Source organism: Brachyhypopomus gauderio, chromosome 1 (assembly GCF_052324685.1).
Source record: "Brachyhypopomus gauderio isolate BG-103 chromosome 1, BGAUD_0.2, whole genome shotgun sequence".
Classification (NCBI taxonomy): domain Eukaryota; kingdom Metazoa; phylum Chordata; class Actinopteri; order Gymnotiformes; family Hypopomidae; genus Brachyhypopomus; species Brachyhypopomus gauderio.
In genome coordinates, this window is record NC_135211.1 from 52,014,182 (window position 1) to 52,038,437 (window position 24,256).

A 24,256-nucleotide genomic window follows, 5' to 3' on the forward strand; every position below is an offset into this window, starting at 1 on the left:
ATGAGGACCAAAGTGGACGACTGCCAGGTGAGAAAGCGTGCGTGCGTGCGTGCGTGCGTGCGTGCGTGCGTGCGTGCGTGCGTGCGTGCGTGCGTGCGTGCGTGCGTGCGTGCGTGCGTGCGTGTGTGTGTGTGTTCGCGTCAGTAATACTTTCTTTGTGCTTTGGCAGTCTTACCACTGTGTTTTGCCTGTGCGTGCGTGTGTGTGTGTGTGTGTAGTTTGTGTGTGTAGCCCAGCAGGACTACTGCTGCATCCTGAACCAGGTGGAGCAGAACACCCAGCGGGTGGAGGAGGAGGGAGAGATCGTCATGGTGAAGGAGCACCGAGAGCTGGACCGCACGGGGACCCGCAAGGGCCACATCGTGGTCAAGGTGAGTACTGGGGGTTGTGTTTGGTGTTTGTTTTGGTTGAGCTGCGAGGTCCTCCAGACGGGCGTCTCAGGTGGGGAAGGTCCTCAGTGAGCTCGTGTGGGTCATGGGTAACGTGTGTTGCAGGGCACATCTGAGAGGCTCATCCAGCATTTAGTGGAGGACCACACCGTGGTGGACCCCACGTACATCGAGGACTTCCTACTGACCTACCGCACCTTCCTCACCAGCCCTCTCATTCTGGGCCAAAGACTGCTGGACTGGTTCAATGACCCTAGTTTACGTGATAAGGTATGCACGCAGTTGTGTGTGTATCCCATGTACACACACACACACACACACACACAGGTAAAACCCCAGTTTTCCCCCCTAAAACGCTCTAATTCTCCCTCACCTCCCGTCCGTTTCAGGTGACGAGGGTCGTGTTGCTGTGGGTCAATAATCACTTCAGTGACTTCGAGGGAGACCCTGGCATGACCACCTTCCTGGAGGAGTTCCAGAACTGTCTAGAAAGAGAAGTATGAAAAGCCCCGCCCCTAAACACACCAGGCAGTGCTCATTGGAAGCTCCTCCCTGCTCATTCCTCCTGCCTCTCTTCCTCCTCTCGACGGCCGAGCAGAAGATGATTGGCCAGCTGCGTCTGCTGAACATCGCATGTGCCGCCAAGGCCAAACCGCGATTGGTCTCCATTATGAGGGCTTCCCGGGAGACGGCCCTCCCTTTCACTCTGATTGGTGGTGCCGAGCGTGGGACACGCCTCTTCATTAACAGTGTAGAAGCGGGCAGCAAAGCAGAGGAGGCGGGGCTTAAGCGTGGCGATCAGGTTAGACTACTTCATTGTGGAAGATTCTTAAATGTTTACTTTACAGATGATTTTCAACCAAATATTTGTCTCTCTGTGTGTTTCTAGATATTAGAGGTGAATGGACAGACGTTTGAGAATGTACAATTGGCCAAAGCCATTGACATCCTCAAGAACAACTTGCATCTTTCCATGAATGTCAAAACCAACCTTCTAGGTCAGTCTATTTACAAGTCCACACGCATCCACTATCTTATACCGGCACCCACATGTAGCATATAATATTTGATGTTCATTGTTCTTTTTACCACAAAAGTATTATATACAGATCTTCTAAAACACCTCTCTCTCACTCTCTCTCTGTCTCTCCCTTCCCTTTCTCTATCAGTCTTTAAGGAGTTGGTGGCCCGGGTTGCAGAGGAGAGGAAGAATGGGGTTCCTCACCTTCCTAAGATCGGTGATGGGAAGAAAAGTTCCCGCCACTCTGTCCCTGAGCTTGGGGTCACCACCGGGCTCATGGGTCAAGAGAAGATCAGCAAGAAAGTTAAAGCGCACACAGTGGGTGGCCGCAATAAGCTGATGAAGATCTTGGACAAAACTCGCATCACCATCCTACCTCAGAAACCGTACAGGTACCACACACACACATGGATCAGCACACATACATCTACAAATACGCATGCCCACTCGTTCACAGCTGCAGAGAAACCAGACTTGAGTTGTCAGCACTGTGTGGTCGTTGCTTCATGAGAGCCGATGTTTCTTGGGCACAGTGACCTCGGGTTGGGCCAGACGCAGGACGACAGCATTCTGGGCCTGAGGCAGACCAAGCAGGCTCCGCCCACCATACCCGTCGGCAGCAACCTGTCATCCAGCAACCCCGATTTGGCCCAAGGCCAACAGCGCATCATCGACTACAGCACGCAGCCACCTGGTAACCACCATCCTCGTATACAAATGAAACCCACTGAGCTGTTAACAGCACATGCACAGCAATATCTAAACGCCACTGGCCATTCACCCAGACCACCCAGCTTTTCTGTTCTCAGTCCCCCTCTTGCCTTACTGTCTGTTGCAGAGCTAACTACACCGTGTGTGTGTGTGTGTGTGTGTGTGTGTGTGTGTGTGTGTGTGTGTGTGTGTGTGTGTGTGTGTGTGTGTGTGAGTGTTGGTGTACGAGTGCCCTGCTGTATTACTTACATGATATTTTAACTTTTTCCGGAACCTTTTTTCACTCACAGCACCAGGATTTACTCGTGAGTACTTGCACACTGCTGGGTTTCTTACCACTGCCTCTCTAGAGATGCCTGTCTCACGTCACTACCCACTTCCCCAGAGACACCTGTCTTATACCTCTACCCCTCCTCCACCACCTGATGTCTGTCATATCCCTCTATTATCCTCTCTCTCTCTCTCTCTCTCTCTCTCTCTCTCTCTCTCTCTCTCTCTCTCTCTCTCTCTCTCTCTCTCTCTCTCTCTCTCTCTCTCTCTCAACACCCAGACCTGCCAACCTATACTCGTTTTACGTAGCATTTTGACCTCACGGTACGCGGAAACAATTTTCCTAAAGTAGGCAAAACACCGTGTGATGCCCGCGGTTGTACAGAGTACAGAGGAGCAAGCTTATTTCCTCCAATAAATCAGATAAGCTAATTGAGAGGTTAATCTGAAATGACTTTAGTAGTTCTGAAGTCTGTTGTGAGTTCACACTCATTGCATGGTTCCCATTCCCTTTTGCGTGGTCTTGGTCAGCGACCGTTCTCAGATCATCATCTCCTTTACGGACAGGAACTATGGTTGAAGCATACGGGGGAGTTCTTTATGATTTGTGGATCCTGAACCGTGAGCCTCTAGCAGTTTCAAGTTGAACTTGGTGTTAAAACCGCTGTCAACGCTGATGACTCTGCACGTCTGCTGGATCAAACCGGCTTTGAGTGTGTTAGGACTGGAAGGTTCTTTAGCCCCTTGCTGAGCCCCAGTGCAACCAAAACCCGTCTGTCTGGCCCGTTGTCTTTACGAGCTTGGTGAGCAAATCCCAAAGCAAGAGACCGGAGTCAGCTGTAGTCAGCGAAGCTCTAGTTTATTAGCAGCAGAGGGAAAGGTATTTGTACGGCTGCGGTGTGTGTGAGGAAGAGGGGAGTGGTGCAGAGAGGGTAGCAGGGTGTGTGTGTGTGTGTGTGTGTGTGTGTGTGTGTGTGTGTATATGTGTGTGTGTGTGTGTGTGTGTGGGGGGGGGGGGTCTGAGGGGTGATGAAGAGTAGAGCTGGTTGGGAGAAGTTGCAGATTTAGCCAAATCTAGCTATGTTCTTCATGAAGTACTCCTTGGGGTCAGAGAGAGCAGATAGAACATGGAGTGCTTAATCATCTCAGTCAGCACTCCATCCCTAAAGCAAACTTGATTCATTCAAACTTTATTCTAGACTAACTGGGTGATTTTATGTTCCCAACAAGAAAATTATTCTTACAAGGGCACAGTTCCAAGAGATGATGATGTGCTGCAAATATGGAGACAAACGTCATCTCTTTGAGATGTTTATCCATGGCCATTGAAGCTGTGTTAATATGAGAAACAGCTGAAATGTCATTTTCTTTCTTCTTTTGTGTCTGCTTTGTCGTAGACCCTTCAGCCTCTGACATTTGGATTCTTCCCTCTTTCTGCTCTTGAATATGAGGACTTGGGTTTGTTTGAACAGCGGTACTCCCCTTTATGGTCCATGTGAGTCTTGGCACAATACGTGGATGTACTAGTATTCCTGTGTAACGTTCTAGCCTCTCAACAGGCCTCCATGTTCATGGGGTCTTACTTGTAGCAGAAGGACAGACAAGAGCATGTATTTCTTTGCTGGATCAGCCAGTGAAATACAAGGAGGCTCTCGATGCTTAATCCCAGCAGCCGCTGATGAATTGCTTCAGTAATTATGCATTAGCATTTACCTTTGTAAAGCTGCCATAGTCCACGACATTGTGCAAAATGTAATGGAGCTGGCGGAGATGATCATAAGCTTTCTCTCTATTGTTCTGGTGGGTCTCCAGGAACAGAACACGCAGATCCTGGTTGCGTTAGCACAGACGCACTCCAGCTCCTGAAGGCTTGGGGAGTCACAAGCTCACCTACACACAGAGCAGGGAAAAGCAAATAATGCTGCCTAGTTTGATGCTGGCGACTTTCAGAAAGAGGAAAGCATGTGAACTCGTCTGGCATGTGAACGACGTTGTGGAGGTCCACCTCAGCGGGAGGTTTGGAGCAGACGGAGCTCCTTCATCTGAAGCTCCACCATCACGTTCATCTCAGATGGATGTGGGAGTTCAGAGTCATAGGGCAGTTCACTCTCAGGCATCCGCACCTCCAAACATTGACTCTGAAGCTGGCAGGTGTAGAGGATGCTGGGCTTAATTGGTTACCCCCACTAAACTAACTGACTGCACGCAGATTCAGAACTCCTGGACTGACCTCAGGAAGTTTAGCCAGCTCAGCTGTCTGTTCTCTGAAGTAAATGATTGTCATCAATTGCTCACACTAAAGCGTTATGTCAGATGACAGTTCCAGACTATAATCATCGATCTGAATCACCTGCCAAAGGATAACTGCTCTTTATCCAAAACCATAAAAGTGTGTCCTCAAACTGGTGTAAAACGCTGTCTGAATGTACATGCTATATTTTTACTGCTGTGGCCTGAGGAGTAAAAGCTTTCCACACCTCAGTTATGGTGAGGTCTTTACCCGCTCTCTGTACCTCAGTTATGGTGAGGTCTTTACCCGCTCTCTGTACCTCAGTTATGGTGAGGTCTTTACCCGCTCTCTGTACCTCAGTTATGGTGAGGTCTTTACCCGCTCTCTGTACCTCAGTTATGGTGAGGTCTTTACCCGCTCTCTGTACCTCAGTTATGGTGAGGTCTTTACCCGCTCTCTGTACCTCAGTTATGGTGAGGTCTTTACCCGCTCTCTGTACCTCAGTTATGGTGAGGTCTTTACCCACTCTGTGTACCTCAGTTATGGTTAGGTCTTTACCCACTCTGTGTACCTCAGTTATGGTTAGGTCTTTACCCACTCTGTGTACCTCAGTTATGGTGAGGTCTTTACCCACTCTGTGTACCTCAGTTATGGTTAGGTCTTTACCCACTCTGTGTACCTCAGTTATGGTTAGGTCTTTACCCACTCTGTGTACCTCAGTTATGGTTAGGTCTTTACCCACTCTGTGTACCTCAGTTATGGTTAGGTCTTTACCCACTCTGTGTACCTCAGTTATGGTGAGGTCTTTACCCGCTCTGTGTACCTCAGTTATGGTGAGGTCTTTACCCGCTCTGTGTACCTCAGTTATGGTGAGGTCTTTACCCGCTCTCTGTACCTCAGTTATGGTGAGGTCTTTACCCACTCTGTGTACCTCAGTTATGGTGAGGTCTTTACCCACTCTGTGTACCTCAGTTATGGTGAGGTCTTTACCCACTCTGTGTACCTCAGTTATGGTTAGGTCTTTACCCACTCTGTGTACCTCAGTTATGGTGAGGTCTTTACCCACTCTGTGTACCTCAGTTATGGTTAGGTCTTTACCCACTCTGTGTACCTCAGTTATGGTGAGGTCTTTACCCACTCTTCAGGATGTGGATCTGTTTAAGTGATTTATGTGCAAAAAAATAAAATAGAGAAAAATTATTTAATAAATAGCTGCCTAAAAATATTTTTTGTGGAGTGTGATGATGCCAGTAGCTCTGGCCCATCACCAAAAGACTCTATAGACATTCAAGTAATGGACAAAATGTAGTACTGACCTCTATGTGCGATTCTCAGGGGGACTGGCGGCCCAGCCAGCTCCTTCTCTTATAGTGGCCGAAGGGCCCTCGGCCTACTAAAGGAGGGGAGGGGGGGTTACAGGTCCTGGGAATACCTGAGGACAGATGTACACAATGGATGGACATATTAATCATCATTGTTGTTATGGTGCACTGAATGTGAAATGTCATGTATATATTGTTACTGCAGTAATGTTATGTAATGTATGTATGGTATGTTTGTGTTTATAGATAACCCCTGCAAGTGGTAATGGTATGCCCCAGCTTAATTAAGGGGAGGGGCTACCAGTATAAGAGGGCTTCCTCTCAGAGGCTAGAAAAAGGTAGATGGTGGAGAGGTTGATGTTGGTTGGTTATTGGTTGGTGGATATTGTATGTGTTGCGTTAAGCCCAAGGAAGTTAGGGGCTAGACTGGCTGCTGTTGCCAGTGCTTGTTTAAAAGTACTGCTTACAAGCCTTTGCGGGCTTGAGTACATTGTACATATTAGTTTTCCTTTATACAGTTTTCCTTTACGTTTATTCGTCAGTTATTTATTTATTCATTGGATTTCAACATTAAAACACCTGGAACTGGAACTTTTGTGCGTGCATGTCCATCTCACTCTCTGTAGTGGACCCACCTCCATATTCACCCACTCGTACCACGTTCACAAATGGTGGCAGCGAACAAGGACTTGCAAGAGTGACGCCGAAAGAGGTTGGCTTCAGTGAAACGGCCACGGAGGGTCACCTGCGGAAGAGAAACAGGTTGGCAAACTCTTCTAATGCAAGACAAGCTACAAGACTGGGAGAATGCCGCCAAAAAGAGTTCCACCAGCAATGAGTCAACCACAGCAAAGAGAAGATGACCCGCTTCTAAGCTCTAGCACCGAAGCTGCGTCTGGCGACCCACCCGCAGACGTAGAACAGCTGTGTGCAATGCTCCAGAGCTTTATGACAGAGCAAAAAGGAAGGGACGACTACTTCCAAAAAGAAGTCGCAAAACAAGAGCAAAGATGGCGCTCAATGCAGCACCAGTTCGGTTTACTGCAGGAAGAAGTCCACAAGGACCGGGCTGCAGGAAGACGCGAACAAGAGCAGAGCGAAGACACAACCGAATTCGCTCATTCTCGGATTATACGACGCACTCAAACAGAATGCGCAGACCAAGCGTATGAAAGTGAAACTCGGCAAGCTACATCGCAAGTTTCATCACACACAGCGTGGCCGACACCAAGACTGCCAACGTTAAAAGAGTCAGATGATATCGAACACTTCCTCACAATGTTTGAACGCATAGCGCAAACGGCGAACTGGCCAAGTGGAAGTTGGGCGCTACATCTGGCCCCGCTTCTGGAAGGAAAAGCCAGGGCGGCTTACGTAGCTATGGATGGTACGGACATCGGCGACTACCACAAGGTAAAAGACGCTATCCTGAGAAAATACGAAATAAACAAAGACACTTACCGTCAGAGGTTCCGGATGAACAACATACTCGAGGCAGAGACACCACGGGAACTCTACACTAGACTGAAAGGACTCTACGAGAAGTGGATGACACCACAGGAGAAGACCAAGGAAGAGATTGGCAACGCGATCGTGCTGGAACAGTACCTGCGCATGGTCAAGCCAGAGCTCAGGAGGTGGATTATCGAGCGTAGTCCCGGTTCAACTCTCCAAGCGGTAGAGATGTCCGAGGCATTCGTGGCAGCGCGACAGACAGAAGGCAACTTCCGCTTAGACGAAATCAACAAACCGCGTCAGCACGCCGAGTTGGGTAAGTTTGCTGGGGGACGGGGTAGTCCGATGCCACAATATAGCAGACCACCTACACACGGGCGCCCGAGTGCGATTAACGTGAGAGCAGCTAGCGATAGACGCCCCGCAGATAAAACACTACGGTGCTTTAACTGTAACCAAACCGGCCACAAAATCAGTGCTTGTCCTAATTTATCGAGTAGCTCCAGTCGTTTGTCGTACAGCCCAAGGAAAGAGTTTAGCTTTGAAACTGTTGATGACACTAAAAACAGCACAATTACTGTAAAAATAGGCAGTAGAAAATTCAAAGCGCTCATAGATACGGGAGCTAGTCAGACGCTGGTATCTGCTAAATGTTTTCCCAACGATGAAGTCGTACACACCGGGAAATTACGGGTAAAATGCATACACGGGGACGAGCAGGTATATCCCACAGCAGAAGTGAGCATAGAGATCCAGGGACAGGCTTATCTACTAAACGTGGGAATAATTCAGCAATCACCCTACTCCGTGATTTTAGGCAGAGATGTACCCGTTTTAATAGACCTCTTAGCAGATAGGCAGAATACAGCTGATGTAATGGTTGTAACCAGGCTGCAGGCTAAGCAAGAAAGTGTAGCAGGGGAAAATCAAACTCTCTTGAAGGAGCTACCCTATAATGAGACTCCTAAAATTAAAAAGTCTAAAAGTCAGAAAAGACAAGATAAAATCAGAGGCACTGCTATTGAGGAACAAGTAGAATGTCCTGATATAGAGGTAGATGCACTGCCTGGTAACATAGCGCAGTTACAACGTCAGGACAAAACACTTGAGCCATTATTCCTAAAGGCAGAGAACCCGAGCACAGAGAAGGGCGAGATCCGGTTCACAATAATTAGGGACATTCTTTTCAGAGTAAAAGGTGAAATAGAACAACTCGTGGTACCTGTAGGTTTGAGGCAGGAAGTACTTAAATTAGGTCATTCTGACCCATGGGCAGGTCACCTCGGGCACGCTAAAACTCAGAGCAGAGTAGCGAACCGATTCTACTGGCCACGTCAGCAGTTAGATATAATAGAGTTCTGCAAAGCATGCCCAGAGTGCCAGCTAACAGCACCAAAAAGAAAATCAGACAGAGTACCCATGATAAGCTTACCTGTTATTGACGTCCCGTTTTCACGGATCGCCATGGACGTAGTAGGTCCCCTACCCAAGAGTCAGAGTGGCAAACGCTATATTTTAGTAATTGCCGATTATGCAACACGCTATCCAGAAGCATTTGCACTGAGTAAAGTGAAAACACGCCAGCTGGTTAATGCACTCCTACAGTTAATATCTAGAGTAGGCATACCACGTGAAATACTCACAGATCAGGGAACAAACTTTATGTCCAAGCAGCTTAAAGACGTCTTTGCGTTAATGGGTATAAAAGGCATCAGGACGACCCCCTTTCACCCACAAACTGACGGCTTGGTTGAGCGCTTCAATAAGACCCTGAAGTGCATGCTTCGCAAGTTTGTGTCAGAGACTGGCTCTGACTGGGACAAGTGGCTCCCATACGTGTTGTTCGCCTACCGAGAAGTGCCACAGGCGTCAACTGGGTTCTCACCGTTCCAGCTCCTCTATGGAAGAGAAGTGAGAGGCCCATTGGATGTACTCAAGGAGGCATGGGAAGGACCTAATCCAACAAAGAGACTGAACATTCTGTCACACGTCCTGAAAATGAGAGAAAAAATGACAACACTGACTGAGTTGGTCAGAGAGAACATGAGGAAAGCCCAACAACAACAGAAGGAATGGTACGACAAGGCTTCAAGAGACAGAGAGCTGAGGCCAGGGGAGAAAGTACTGGTCTTATTGCCCACCTCAGACACAAGCCTGCTTGCAAAATGGCAGGGGCCGTACGAGGTTGTACGACGAGTGGGGCAAACCTCATATGAACTGTTGCTTCCTGATAGAAAGAAGAAGCACCAGATACTACACATCAACATGCTCAGACCATGGAACGAAGCCAAAGTAAGCAACACGGAACAGCTATGGGTTCGGGCCGTGGATGAAGAAGAGGAGAGTAAAGAGCAGTACTTTCCTGGAGGAAACGGACCAGCTGCACCTCTTAGTCTCTCACACCTGGGATTTCAGCAACAGCTACAGCTGAGGAAACACATTCCTACGGACGTCTTCAGTGAGGACCCAGGGAGGACTAATGTCACCGAGCACAAAATACGGCTACTGAAACAAGAGCCCATCAGGCAGACCAATTGCAGAGTTCCTGCACGCCTGATCCCGAACCTCAAGATGGAGGTGGAAAAGATGATGGAGCTAGGGGTGATTGAGCCATCCACAAGTGAATGGTGCAGCCCAGTGGTCCTAGTCCCTAAGAAGGATGGAGAGCTTCGCTTTTGCGTTGACTTCTCAAAATTGAATTCAGTTTCTGCATTTGACCCTTACCCGATGCCGCGAGCAGATGAGCTGATCGAGCGGCTGGGGAAGGCAAGGTACCTGACGACACTGGACCTATGCAAAGGTTACTGGCAAGTGCCATTGTGCCCAGAAGCAAGGGAGCTGACAGCGTTCCGGGTACCGAGCGGACTGTATCATTTCCTGGTCATGCCGTTTGGTCTCCATGGAGCTGCTGCAACGTTCCAGAGACTAATGGATGCTGTACTGAAAGACACAGGGGACTTCGCAGCAGCATACATTGACGATGTCGTAATATTCAGCGCGACGTGGGAGGAGCACGTCCAACACGTGGGCATAGTTCTCCAACGCATCGCAGACGCTGGATTAACGGCGAACCCGGCGAAGTGTAACCTAGCAAGGGACACGGTGTCATACCTGGGCTACGTCCTGGGAGGAGGGCTTATCCGCCCACAAGTTGACAAAGTGGAAGCGGTCAAGGGGTGTCCAGCACCAACGACAAAGAGAAGGGTGAGGTCCTTCTTGGGTCTCGTCGGCTGGTATCGGCGGTTTATCCCCAATTTCTCCAGCAGGGCGGCAGCATTAACGGACTTGATTAAAAAGGACAAACCTCAAAGGGTGAAATGGACTGAAGAGTGTGAGACCGCATTCAAGGATCTCAAGGAGTGCTTGTGCGCAGACCCTGTATTGCGCAGTCCAGACTTCAACAGACCATTCATAGTGCAAACGGACGCTTCAGGCAGCGGCCTAGGGGCAGTTCTGCTGCAGGGTGAGGGCGAGGACCAGAGACCAGTCCTCTACATCAGCAGAAAGATGTTTCCTAGGGAGCTGAACTATTCAACAATTGAAAAGGAGGCACTAGCAGTTAAGTGGGCGCTGGATTCATTGAGGTATTACCTCACCGGTGCTGACTTTGTGCTAGAAACGGACCATAGGGCGTTGCAGTGGATGCATCGCATGCGTGACAGCAATGCCAGGATTACGCGGTGGTACCTGTCACTGCAGTCGTTTAAGTTCCAGGTGCGCTACCGGAAAGGCACCCAGAACGTCACAGCGGACTTCCTCTCTCGTCATTCTAGCGAGTGACTGCGGTAAGGGGGGGGGGGGTGTGTGATGATGCCAGTAGCTCTGGCCCATCACCAAAAGACTCTATAGACATTCAAGTAATGGACAAAATGTAGTACTGACCTCTATGTGCGATTCTCAGGGGGACTGGCGGCCCAGCCAGCTCCTTCTCTTATAGTGGCCGAAGGGCCCTCGGCCTACTAAAGGAGGGGAGGGGGGGTTACAGGTCCTGGGAATACCTGAGGACAGATGTACACAATGGATGGACATATTAATCATCATTGTTGTTATGGTGCACTGAATGTGAAATGTCATGTATTAGGGATGCAAATTATCGATTAATTCATTAATCGTTAGTTGACTGATCTTATCGATCGACTTTCGATTAATCGATAAGCGGCGTTTTTCACCTGAATTTCAGTGTTTCAATAGGGCTTTTAAAAATATCAGCTAAATATACTGCTCAAAAAAAATTAAGGGAACACTAAAATAACACATCCTAGATCTCAATTAATAAAAATCTTTGAAATCAGTTGAAAATCTCTCATTTCTACCTGTTGTCTGTTCCATTTGCACAAGAGCAGTTGAAATTGATTCACAATCAGTGTTGCTTCCTATCTGAACACGAAGTGTGGATGACTTGGAGTTACATTGTGTTGTTTAAGTGTTCCCTTTATTTTTTTGAGCAGTGTAGTTAAAACACTTTGTTCAAAAAGTATATATTATATTATGATAATTATATTGTATTATATTATATATTGCTCAAGTAATTATGCATGAGGAAATTTTTATGGTATAACAAAATACATTCTTTCATTTTAAAAAAGGAATAAATTAAGGACTGGCTCAGTTCAATTTGAAACATTAGACATTTAAAAAAATGTTTAAAAAAAAGAAGAAATTAAATAGAGAGCCAAACAGAATATTATTGAGCCCATGTTTGGACAATGTTTCTAGCTTTGTAGTGAACACATGCTGTAACGCGACCGGAGAGTGCTTAAGTTTCCACAACATCATTGAGCTTGTCAGTTAAACTGTCAGCGGTGTGTCTATCCGACATGTTCGTCGTAATCAGCACTGCAGATTTTAGCTGCCAGTTCTCGTCAGTGTAGTGGCACGTCACAGTAATGTAACTTTCTGTTGTTAGAGCCGTCCAACAATCTGTTGTAAGGGCTACAGTAGTAGCAGTAGATAGCTTTGTTTTTAGCTTACTCGTATTTTTTTGTAGCGAGCTTCGAAAACGCTCGCCTTCCCAGTGTAGCTGTGATTTTAGGTTGACCAGGTGCACTGGTGATATGCAGGACAGCTGCATGCATGGTGTTCAAATGATAATTGAGTGAGCTAGTAGAACTGTTGTACTTCAATACCGCATTACACACAGAACATTTGACTTCTTTGCCTAAATTAACAATGTTGAAATTGTAGCGACTACTACTCCTCGCAGCGAATTCCCTAACAGACAGGCACTTGGCCCTTTAAGTGACACTGGGAGAGCGGCGCCTGCGCGCGCCAGGGGAGGGGAAGTGAACAGTGCTATTGTTTGAGTTGCGTGGAAAATAAAGTTTCCCTCCTTGGGATTTTCTGGATTACGCAGTTTCTGCCTCGTTTCCCGAACACGCTTCAAAATGGTCCCACACCGCACGTCTTTTCGCCCGCTTCATTTTGTTTTCCACTCTGGTCTTTCGCGACACGTGTTCACCTCTCGTTCTTACGCTCTGTTCAAGTTAATACAGGAGCGCTCTCTAATGATTAATCGTGATTAATACATTTTGATCGAGTAACGTCTTAATCGACAATTAATCGAAAGTCGATTAATCATTTGCATCCCTATCATGTATATATTGTTACTGCAGTAATGTTATGTAATGTATGTATGGTATGTTTGTGTTTATAGATAACCCCTGCAAGTGGTAATGGTATGCCCCAGCTTAATTAAGGGGAGGGGCTACCAGTATAAGAGGGCTTCCTCTCAGAGGCTAGAAAAAGGTAGATGGTGGAGAGGTTGATGTTGGTTGGTTATTGGTTGGTGGATATTGTATGTGTTGCGTTAAGCCCAAGGAAGTTAGGGGCTAGACTGGCTGCTGTTGCCAGTGCTTGTTTAAAAGTACTGCTTACAAGCCTTTGCGGGCTTGAGTACATTGTACATATTAGTTTTCCTTTATACAGTTTTCCTTTACGTTTATTCGTCAGTTATTTATTTATTCATTGGATTTCAACATTAAAACACCTGGAACTGGAACTTTTGTGCGTGCATGTCCATCTCACTCTCTGTAGTGGACCCACCTCCATATTCACCCACTCGTACCACGTTCACATGGAGTATTCACTCATCGTGTGTGTGTGTTTGTACACAAACTGATATTTATTTATTGATTTATCTTTCTTGAAAATAAGACACCAGCAGACACGCAGGGTGTGGAGATCCAACACATTGGCCACTACTCTTTGTGCACTCAGCACATTTCTCAGTCCAGCTCAGCACCTGTCACAATGAGAGGAATTAGTCACAGTCATGAGACAAAACAGGCCTTCTCTACAACTGTGAGCACTAATGGCTGACTACAGATGGGGCAGGTCCTACCGTGCTGATTGTATTTTGACTGTCCTGCACACTCATGCTAATAATGAGCCGTTGCATCTGACTAGCGATGTTTCTCTAATGACAGAGTTCTCTTAAAGTGACAGGCTCTTATTAGAAATTCACATGATATAATAGAAAGGAGGTATGTTGATCTATGGGTTACATTGTCGGAGTAAAGAGAGGTCAGCATTGCTGTTCCTGTCTGACTCTTAACAGGTTCAAAGGTCATTGTTATTTATGATTGACAGGTAATTTTGTAAAACTTTTTTTTATGAGGTTAGCAGGTCTGGACACCTGTCTTCTACCTCTCTCCCTTCCTCTCTCTCTCTCTCTCTGCTCCCTCTCCAACCTCCTCAGATCCTGTCTTCTCCCTCAAAATATCTGTATTAGGCTTCCTTTCATCTCCCCTCCACACGGCCGGACTTGTGGTTCTAGGTGTAGACTCTCCAACTTCTGTAGAAGGTCGTCTCTTCTCTCTGGATGTCTTCTTTCTGCCAGCTGCCTGTTGTAGATTTAACGTCACTAGCACGTGCTGTCACTGACCTCCATGAGCAGAGATTTGCCAATGTCCGGATCTTTTGGCTGTATCCTTGTAATGCTTCCTTGCATAGTTCTGACTTCTCTTCAGAATCTGCCTTTAATCTTCTCTTCATAATCTGCCTTTAATCTTGGGTAGCGATAATCTCCTTTTATTTCTCGTTTGGATGCATTCCCTTTTTTCACTTCTCCAGCGCCCTGTCTTTACTCCCACATAGACCGTTCTGTGGTGCCAGGAACAACTTTCTGCTCGTCTATAGTAGCCCCAGTAGTCTTCTTTCTTTCCTCAGGCCTCTAGAAGCTGCCTTTTTAATAGCATTTTTCTCATCTCTAGAGATTTGGATTTCAGACCGCGCCTCGCCCCGCGGGTTGATTTCCTACCTACCTTGGCCATCACTGGCCCTCGTGCATGCGATGGGTGTTATGACACGGGGACCCTGCTGCTGGCTCCAAGGCCTGGCATGATGACCCTTGACCTTGTAGGCTTTCATTCCACTCCGCTGCCGCCTTTCAGTCTGGCGCCCCAAACCTCTGTCGGCTATTGTAGATTCGCAGCGATTGGCCGGCTGCGCTGTGTTCTTTTGAGGTCAACCTTCTTCCTCTCGGACCGGATCCCACGCTGCAGTTTACCTTCGAACGGGCGTTAGCGTGATTTGCAAATGCCAGACTGAAACTGCCGACTTGGAGTGGAGTGAAAGCTTTCTGAACGGCAGGGTGGGGTTTTACAGGACCTGTACAAGTGTGGTTTTGGTTTGTCTTCTCCCTGTTTGTTGCGCTGCAGAGTTACAGGATCAGGTGCTGCGGGTTTTTAAGGCGGACCAGCAAAGTCGCTACCTGCTGATCAACAGGGATACCACAGCCAGAGAGGCGGCTAACCTCGCCATCCGAGAGTTCGGCCTGACGGCTGCCCCAGAAGCCTATTCGCTATGTGAGGTGTCTGTCACACCGGAGGGCGTCATAAAACAGAGGAGACTTCCAGACCAGCTCTCCAAACTGGCCGACAGGATCCAGCTGTCTGCCAGGTGGGCTGCCTTAAACACACTCACAGTTTTTATTCCAGATTTAAGCGTGACTGTTGAACAATGGTCTGTACAAATAGTAGACTAAGACAACTGTTTGTGTGTGTGCGCGTGTATGTGTGCGAATTTCTCAGGTACTACCTGAAGAGTAACATGGAGACGGAGACACTGTGTTCAGACGTGGAAGCTCAAGAGATGCAGCGGGAGTCCCAGGTGTGCCTGTTGTCTCTGAGCTCTGCCGAAATAGCCAATCAACTCTCAGCACGCAACTACCTGCTCTTTGCCGGCATCGAGCCCACGGAATACATCATAGACCTCTTCAAACTCCGCCCACACAACCCCCCCGCCAGCCTACGTAGCTTCGAGGAACTCGTGAACCAAGAGACCTTCTGGGTTGCCACAGAGATTGTACGGGAGCCTAACCAGGCCAAACGGATGAAGATCATCAAACACTTCATAAAAGTTGCCCTCCACTGCAGGGATTGCAAAAACTTCAACTCCATGTTTGCGATTATCAGGTGAGTCTTTAGTGATTCTGAGTCAGGACTTTCACTGCGATGCTGAATTGGTGATTAAATGAACAGTGAATTTCCATTAGCATTAGATGGCTAATGCCAGATTTGCATAGTGTGTGTCCCACTGAGGCTACGAATTAAGTATTCACGCAGAGAATCTTTATGCAATCGTGAAGATTCTCACGCTGACGTGCCCTCTTCCACCTCACCCCTCTCCCTCTCCACCCTCATTCCCTCTCCCACCTCCACCCTCACCCCTCTCCACCCTCTCCCTCTCCACCCTCACCCCTCTCCCTCCTCCACCCTCATTCCCTCTCCCTCTCCACCCTCATTCCCTCTCCCACCTCCACCCTCACCCCTCTCCACCCTCTCCCTCTCCACCCTCACCCCTCTCCCTCCTCCACCCTCACTCCCTCTCCCTCTCCACCCTCACTCCCTCTCCCTCTCCACCCTCACTCCCTCTCCCTCCTCCACCCTCACTCCCTCTCCCTCCTCCACCCTCACTCCCTCTCCCTCTCCACCCTCACTCCCTCTCCCTCTCCACCCTCACTCCCTCTCCCTCCTCCACCCTCACTCCCTCTCCCTCCTCCACCCTCACTCCCTCTCCCTCCTCCACCCTCACTCCCTCTCCCTCTCCACCCTCACTCCCTCTCCCTCCTCCACCCTCACCCCTCACTCCCTCTCCCTCCTCCACCCTCACTCCCTCTCCCTCCTCCACCCTCACTTCCTCCCCTGCAGCGGGCTCAATCTGGCACCAGTGTCCCGTCTGCGGGCCACATGGGAGCGCCTGCCAAGCAAGTACGAGAAGCTGCTCTCCGAGCTGCAGGATGTGTTCGACCCGTCGCGCAACATGGCCAAATACCGCAACCTGCTGAACAAGCACAACCTCCAGCCGCCGGTCATCCCCCTGTTCCCCGTCATTAAGAAAGACCTCACCTTCCTCCACGAGGGTGAGCGCCATGACACACCGCTCACGCTTCACCTCCTCATCTGGGTTCAAATTAGTCTGTGTCTCTATGTAATTGTGTGTGTGTATCTATGTGGGTCTTGTACATGTATAGGTAATGACTCTAAGGTGGATGGGCTTGTAAATTTCGAGAAGTTGCGGATGATCGCACGTGAGATCAGACATGTGGTTCGAATGGCATGTGTCAGCACAGATCCAGCGATGCTCTTTAGGACCAGGTATACACACACACACACACACACACACACACACACATACACACACACACTCTCTCTTATGGATAGTTACAAATGGAATGCCTACCCAGTTCAACCCTGTCTGTGGAAACACAGTGACCAGCTCTGTGTAGAAGCTTCTCACACAGCTCATGCCTGCGCCCACAGCTGGGCTGAGTGTTGGCGTCACGTCTCTGCCAGCCGGTTGTCTTGCTGCCGGGACGTGTGACTGGGCTCTCCCTCTGGTCCGTGGTCTGTGTTCTGTGGGCTTCACTGTCTAAGCGCCTGTCTGTCTCTCTGTCTCTCTCTCTCTGCTCCGTGAATGTCTTCCTCTCTCTCTGGTGTCCTCACGGCTCGGTGCTTTAGGAAGAAAAAGTGGAGGAGTCTTGGGTAAGTGGGACTCTAGCTCATGCTCCCTCTCTGTCTGTGTGTGTCTCTGTCCCTCTCACAGTGTCTCACTTCTTTTATAACTTTGCTGTGTGCTGTGCTATTAACCTAACGCAGAGGGGCTGTTAAGTAATTTAACCAGTTTTGGATAAACCACTAGCTTTCTACACTGCCCTTCGCTGTCTTCTTCTCCCACTCTCTCCCCTCCTTCCCTCCCTCCTTCCCTCCCCTCTTCATAACCTCTCAACAACTCCCCCCCTTCTCTCCTCTCCTCTACTGGAAAGGCATGGGCCTGAGCAAAAACCTCCTCTCTTTCTACCGCCCCGTTCTCGCATCCTCCCTCTGCATGTCGTGCCAGGCTGTTGACCCCGACTGTGTGTGTGTGTGTGTGTGTGTGTGTGTGTGCCCACGTACGCGCAGGTCACTGAGCCAGGCGAGCGGCTCCTCGCTGCCAGACGTGGGCACGACGGTCGGACGCCGCAGGGGCCGCCGTAGCTCCTTCCTCAGTGCCAAGAAGCTGTACGAGTCTGAGCTGATGAGCAGGTGCGTGCGGCAGTACCTCGACACGCTGGCGCCCGACAGCGACGAGGAGGCCTTGCACGTGCTCTCGCTGCAGTGGGAGCCCGCCACAAACACGGGTCAGTGCCACACATACACGCTGTCTGGTCCATACACATGCATGTGGTATGACGTACGTTAGTGTGTTGTTTTTGTAGGAACATGCTGTGCAGGTGTGTGTTCATCCATCTGTGTGGTTTTTGTTTGTTTGTCTGTCTGTCGGTGGGCGTTTGCATGGTTTCCTTAGTTTACAAGACTTTGGCAGAGAAAAAACGAGTTGATGCATCTCCAGTCAGTGAGAGAAGCCCCACCCCAAAGCATCCCACTCGCAAGAAAGCACCTGGCAAAGAATTGCCACCATTTGGTAACGCAGACAGACCCACACCACTCACTTACTCACACACACTCAGAAGTTGATTCAAATTAAACAATTGGAATGTTTTGTTTTGTTTTGTTTTGTTCTTTTTTTTTTGCAGGTGTCCATTCCCCCAGCTCCAGACAGAAGATTCTTTCTCTGTCAGAAGAAGCACACGATAGACAAAAAAGACAGCCAGAAGTGAGCCAGTCAAACGCTGGCCCTACCCCACCCACTTCTCCTAACGGCACGCTCCGAAAAGGTGTGACCAGCGTAGCGTGATGTGGTAATGGTGTTACCGATGGGTGTTACTAAACAGAGGACGGGTGTCCGGTTTTACCTGCGAGGTTATATCACACGCGCAGGTACACGTTAGAAACTGTGTGATTACCTACTGTGTGATCAGCTGGCGCCGCCATTTGGTCAGACCGAATACCTGTGGCGACACTGGTCCTTTCGCAGGTAGAATCAGAAACCTTTGGGCCCAAGCGTCCATGTAGAAAAGACGCTGATAAGTAAGGGTAACTGGATCTGTTCGTATATCTCAAACTATATATGAGCGTGTTATAAATGCGGTTTGTGTGTTCACTAGGGCCGTACCTGGCTGGGAGTGTTCAGCTCGCTGTCCTGAGCTCCTCCCACTCCGAGATGCCTGGGAGAGAAGAGCACACGCCCACCCACACGCGGACCCTCTCTCACCCACACCCCCTTGCGCACACGCCAGGCGCACACCAGACCGAGCTTGATCAGATCAGCCTCGGGTAGGACGACACCCCTCACACAAGTGGATATGACTGTGGTAAAAAAAACGTGCCAAATTAGTTTCAGACTGCAGCAGCTTCAAAAGCCCAGAATAGATTCCATAGCGTTCTGACTGAACCTCATCCATATGAGTTGGAATGTAGCCAAGATTGTGCCTCCATGCACATCATCTCTGCGTGGGGCTAATTGTTGTAGCTTTTGTCTTCTTGTAATTTTTTTAGGCTAGCTGAGAGTTAGATTACAAGAATCCTGGGGCCCTGACACTTGGTGTTAATTTAAATAATGATTTTTCAGGATTTTTATCAGTTTAGTTCCTTGATTCATTCATCGGTTCACCCTTTGCTCCTCTCAGCTCTTACTCCTTGACCCAGGATCAGTGTGACCGCACCTCATTGGATGCTGCCGACAGTGGGCGGGGCAGCTGGACGTCCTGTTCTAGTGGCTCCCACGACAACATCCAAAGCATTCCACAGCGTATTGGTTACTACGACAGCCGCAGCTGGGAGACTCTGTCAGAGGGGCCGGGGATTGGGCGGAGTCAGTCGGCCACACCCATTGGCTACTGGGGTGACGAATCCGAAGGTGACACGGGAACGATCAAGCGAAGAGGCGGAAAGGACGAGGTGACGAGCGTGCCGAAGAGTGTGCCGACGCGGCGGGAGGGGCGTTTCCGAGAGCCGCCTCCCACTCCTCCAGGATACACTGCCCTCTCCGTGGCAGAGGTGGAGGAGATCTCCCACGGCCATGCTCATGGACGACGCCCTCCTGACTACAGTGCGGCCCTACAGAGGTCCCGTCTTCTTAAGAGGTCGTGTGACTTGGCACCACCCCCACAGCCACGCCCGTCTAGTCACTTGCATGGATATACCCACTGTCCATCACCACAACGACCACCGCGCGATGGTGAGGCTGTTTAGTTTGTTCGGTTTAATGGTCCGTCTTAGGATGTGCAGGCCTTCAAGTCAAAATAACGTTTCCTCTCTTTCCATCATCGTCTCTTAGAAAATGAGCAGGTGTCGGCGGTATGAAGATGCTCCACGGCCTTCAGCACACAGCAGCCAAGCTGACCTTCACCCAGTACGCCATTTATGTTTTGCAGCGCCGTTAGAAGCTACTTGAAACCTGTGGCCAATCGGCAGGTGAACCCAGCGAGTCCCGTTCAGACCCCTTCTGCTGTCGTTTGATTGGAGACTGTCGCCGTCTGTCAAATCCACGAGTGAGAGGAGACGGATCATGTGGTGGAGGGTCTTACCATCACAAAGTACAATTGGGAGGGGCTTTAGACCTTTCTTGAGAATCACTGTGAGAAATAAGAGGAAGATCTTTTGGCACTTTGAAGGAAAGACAAAATGAATGAAGGAAAATGGCCAGCTTAAACATTTATTTATTTTTTTTTAACCATGAAAGGTGATTTTATCATGAAAACAGTGTTATTTTATATGTCTGAAGTCTGCGCAGTCTGTTGTATGTATGTGTTGAGTGTGTGCGTGTTTGTGTGTGTGTGTGTTGGAAGGTGCATGCAAAGGATACTTGAATCAGAGACTGCATGTATTTGCGGGCAATATAAACCCTCTTCAGGCACATAGAGCAAAGGAAATTTGCCTGTAGTAGACCTCAGACACAACTTAGTTCAGTGTTACGACCAGTGTTCAGCTGAACATCAGTCATTGTGCTTTTAGTCCTGTCTTCTCTATTCATATTCCCACCTAATTCTGCAGATGCGCTCAGTAGCGCTTGTATTTTTTTATTACTATTAATTTTAATTGTTGTCTACATTATTTTTATGTTGAATCTGTTTCATTCCCCTTTTTTGCCGATCATGTGACAAGGCGTACGTTGTAAACTATTGCACAAACGGGGATAAAGGTGTAAAAATAGAATGTTTGCGTAGTTGCTACATGTCATAAGATAGTTATTGCATAGCTACTTTATTTTGACATAGATTATAATGATACTGCTTATAATGAACGTCTCCATTTCCCAACCATGTCGTCTTCACTGCGCATGCGTTTGTATGTCTTTCACAAAGACAGCTGGCAATAGTTTCGATCTCATTTTGTATTTTTAATACAATAATTGTAAATATTGGTTATATTTTGTTTAAGAGTTGAGAGATATATATGTTTGAGGTAACATTAAGCTGCCATAAGTTTGACCGACTGAGAATAAATACTGTAGCAATGCACCAGACTGAAGTCTCCTGGTTTTGACTCGAGCACTTAAAACTGGCAATAAATAATTATTTTATACTACATAAATAACTGAACCACACCACCAAGCGTTAATTATTTAAAAATGCTTAAGCATTGGGACTATGCTGGATGCCTTCCTGAGCAAAGGAACATCATGCTGGATGATTCTTCTTCACGCTGCTGTGTGACAAAAAGCTTAATACAAATAAAATGAATTTTAATCTAATGGTAGATGTACACTGCAAAACATTTTTTGTCTGCCTATATTTCTCTACAATTATCTTTAAGCCTGATAATGGCGTCAAACACTGAAACACAGTTAAGCCCTGTGTCTGACCTCCTACACGTCAATGTGGACTGCTGCTCGTAGAGGTGTCTGTTGGGTTAGGTTAGTTTATTTGTACCCAAAGGTAAATTTGATTTACACAGGGTGGGTGCGGGTCCTTAAAAAATCTTAAATGGTATTAAATTTCATTTTTGTCAAATAAGGCCTTAGGGAGGAATAATTCCGTCAGCCATGTGTTGAACTTCGGGGGCGGAAATCGGTAGCCATACAGTTCACAACCTTCGCAGTATTGCTCGCAAGTATTTCGGGCTTAACGAACACCCGTAGTTGTGGACTGGCGGGCTGTATGTACGTTAACGTCTGTTCGGAGAGATGGGGAAATGCAAATTTAGCGAGAAATGGTTGGAAGATCCGAAATATTCTTGGTGGCTCAGAGCTGTCACAGATACCAACGAGGCTCGTCAGCAGCAGCCTGTAATATCAATGTTTTGGCCCGCTGCAGTACAACAAGAGAACCCATTCAGTCGAGCTCTGCTCAACGTCGCATTCACGCTGTATGCGGCTCTACCAATACTTTGAAGGCTGAGGTAATATGGGCGCTAAAAACAGTTACGAGTCACCAGGCATTGTTTAAAACCATGTCCCCTGATTCCGCGCGAACGGCGGAAGCGTTGCAGTGTTGTAAGAAACGATATGTGGTAGTATAAAGAAACACCCCTCAAAAACAGGGGAAACAACATTTATGACGAATTTTAATATTTCTTTGTGTTTCAGGTTTGAAAAGTGATGGAATTTAGGCTAAAGTACATTAAAATGCTTGAAATTGTAACTACTTCGTTTCAGAACAAATATCTGTCTGACTGAACAGTTATCTTGTATTACGTTAACAAATACGAGCCTCTTGTAATTTCAGAAACATGAGAGAACGTGAAGACGATAAGACTGGGCGTTTTGAAAATAAACAACAATTAAATAATGTGATAAAGCGAATTATTTCGAATCATTTCGAGTATATGTATAAATATTTAACTTAATTAAGTTTAACTTTCTCTGAAATATTGAAATGGACCTGGAAAGTGACGTCCAAGCGCTTTAATTCCACCTTATGAAGGTGTATGAACCCTGCAAACATGACTTGGTTCATTGCGCTGAAGCGCGGCGCGCGCGAAGTTTTTACAAAATTCGAGAGGTGCACGACCTCGCGAATCGTCAGCGCGAGAGCTCCTCGCGCATGGGCGGAGCCACCGCGATTACGTCATTTTCGCCGCGCGGACCCTCGCGACGCGTCAAGTATAAACCAGTTATAATAATAATTTACTTGCTGAACAACCCGAAGGGAAAGCAGGAACCCTGATGGCCCAGGTGATCACAAAATCAAACATCCTTAGAAAGCGTTTCAGAGAAAAAGTAGCAGAACTGAAAGGGGTTGAGCATGAGCTGGAGTGTGAATCAGAAAAACTCGAAAATGGCCGTGGGTGTGTGCGCGCGCGCGTATTGTATTACGCTGTTGTCAGTGTTTGAATTTTGTTTTGTATAAAGTTTCATTGTGTATACTGTACAGTGAAAAAAATTTAATATTTGTGTCTCGTATTGTGCATTCCCATTTGAAGTTTTCAAGTGGCTAGGTTAAATAATGATTAAATAAAAATAAAATTAAGAACAAATCGCAAGATCATACACGTTAAAATAAAGCACAAAAACTAATAATCAGTTAGTTTTTGTGCTTTATTTTAACGTGTATGATCTTGCGAGTTGGTCTTAATTTTATTTGAAAAACGGTATTAAAAAGTCTTAAAATGTCTTAATTTTCACTTGGTCAAACCTGTAGATACCCTTGTTGTGTTGCCTGCTTAATTAATCTATGAAACCACGTCCAGACTCCGTGACCGATAACTCAACTCTCTTTTATTCTCTTCGCGCTCTTATCTCTTCCACACGCTCTACGTTCTGCTTAGTTAACAATGACATTCATTGCCCCCTAGTGGTCAATAAATCTTACTACATACTTTGCTTAGTAACACAGTTTGGAATATGTATTCAAACATTACATCTCCCTCTAACAAAATAGGTGTTGTCTTATGCACAACTTGAAGCATACTGAATATACTGAAAAAATTTTACACCAGTAGTGAATTGTATATCTGAACATTACTAACAGTTAGTTGCTAACATTGATACTCTCAGTATCAAATATGTACATATGTAAGTACATTTATTGTTCAATTTTCTACCCATTTATTTACTATTATAAATCAAGGATCTGCCTTGGTTTAATAATGCGACCAGATCTTGTTCTAAGTTCAGCATGGTCCAGTTCATATTCGTGGGTGTTTTGGGGTTTCTGTTCTGTTGGTGCTTCTCCGGCAATGGTCGAGGTGTTCCTGTCGATCTCGGGTTGCTGCATGGTGGGTGTAGGTGTTTTGCCGTGTGCTGGAAGAAGGTGTCGTCTGTTCCGTCTGAAGGTTTGTCCCTCGCTGGTTTTGATGTGGTAGCTGCGTGGGGTCTCTGCTGGTTGTATGACTATGGCTGGTTGCCACCGACCATCGTCCTGCTTAAAACGTATGGGTGCTCTGGATGGCAGCATGGATAGAGGTTTAGCAGCCTTGTTGTAGTGTCGTATTTGGCGGCGCTGGCATTCCTCTATTCTTGTTCGGAGAGTGCTTCGAGGGGTTGTCTGAGGTTGCAGCTGTTTTGTTTGCAAGACGGAACGCAGTCTTCGGCTCAT

The 24,256-nt window shown here is 47.5% G+C and overlaps 1 protein-coding gene across 7 annotated transcripts in view; it reads left to right on the forward strand.

Moving 5' to 3' along the window:
• Positions 1-21,243, forward strand: part of rapgef2a (Rap guanine nucleotide exchange factor 2a) — a 41,267-nt gene extending 20,024 nt beyond the window's left edge. For 3 of the 7 annotated variants that reach the window (XM_077018807.1, XM_077018789.1, XM_077018839.1), the window contains 20 exons: positions 1-27; positions 219-371; positions 495-659; positions 779-886; positions 988-1,191; positions 1,279-1,387; positions 1,559-1,802; positions 1,944-2,104; positions 2,412-2,426; positions 15,057-15,297; positions 15,429-15,812; positions 16,548-16,759; positions 16,871-16,994; positions 17,358-17,381; positions 17,799-18,016; positions 18,184-18,300; positions 18,413-18,553; positions 18,884-19,052; positions 19,406-19,956; positions 20,056-21,243. The exon at positions 1-27 is cut by the window's left edge and continues 132 nt beyond it. In XM_077018807.1, the coding sequence (XP_076874922.1) occupies positions 1-27; positions 219-371; positions 495-659; positions 779-886; positions 988-1,191; positions 1,279-1,387; positions 1,559-1,802; positions 1,944-2,104; positions 2,412-2,426; positions 15,057-15,297; positions 15,429-15,812; positions 16,548-16,759; positions 16,871-16,994; positions 17,358-17,381; positions 17,799-18,016; positions 18,184-18,300; positions 18,413-18,553; positions 18,884-19,052; positions 19,406-19,956; positions 20,056-20,081 (3,393 nt within the window). In that variant the 3' untranslated portion in view covers positions 20,082-21,243. The remainder of the gene's footprint in view (positions 28-218; positions 372-494; positions 660-778; positions 887-987; positions 1,192-1,278; positions 1,388-1,558; positions 1,803-1,943; positions 2,105-2,411; positions 2,427-15,056; positions 15,298-15,428; positions 15,813-16,547; positions 16,760-16,870; positions 16,995-17,357; positions 17,382-17,798; positions 18,017-18,183; positions 18,301-18,412; positions 18,554-18,883; positions 19,053-19,405; positions 19,957-20,055) is intronic. The other 4 variants (XM_077018799.1, XM_077018822.1, XM_077018815.1 and 1 more) reach the window with 3 other exon arrangements.
• The last annotated feature ends 3,013 nt before the right edge of the window (positions 21,244-24,256 follow it).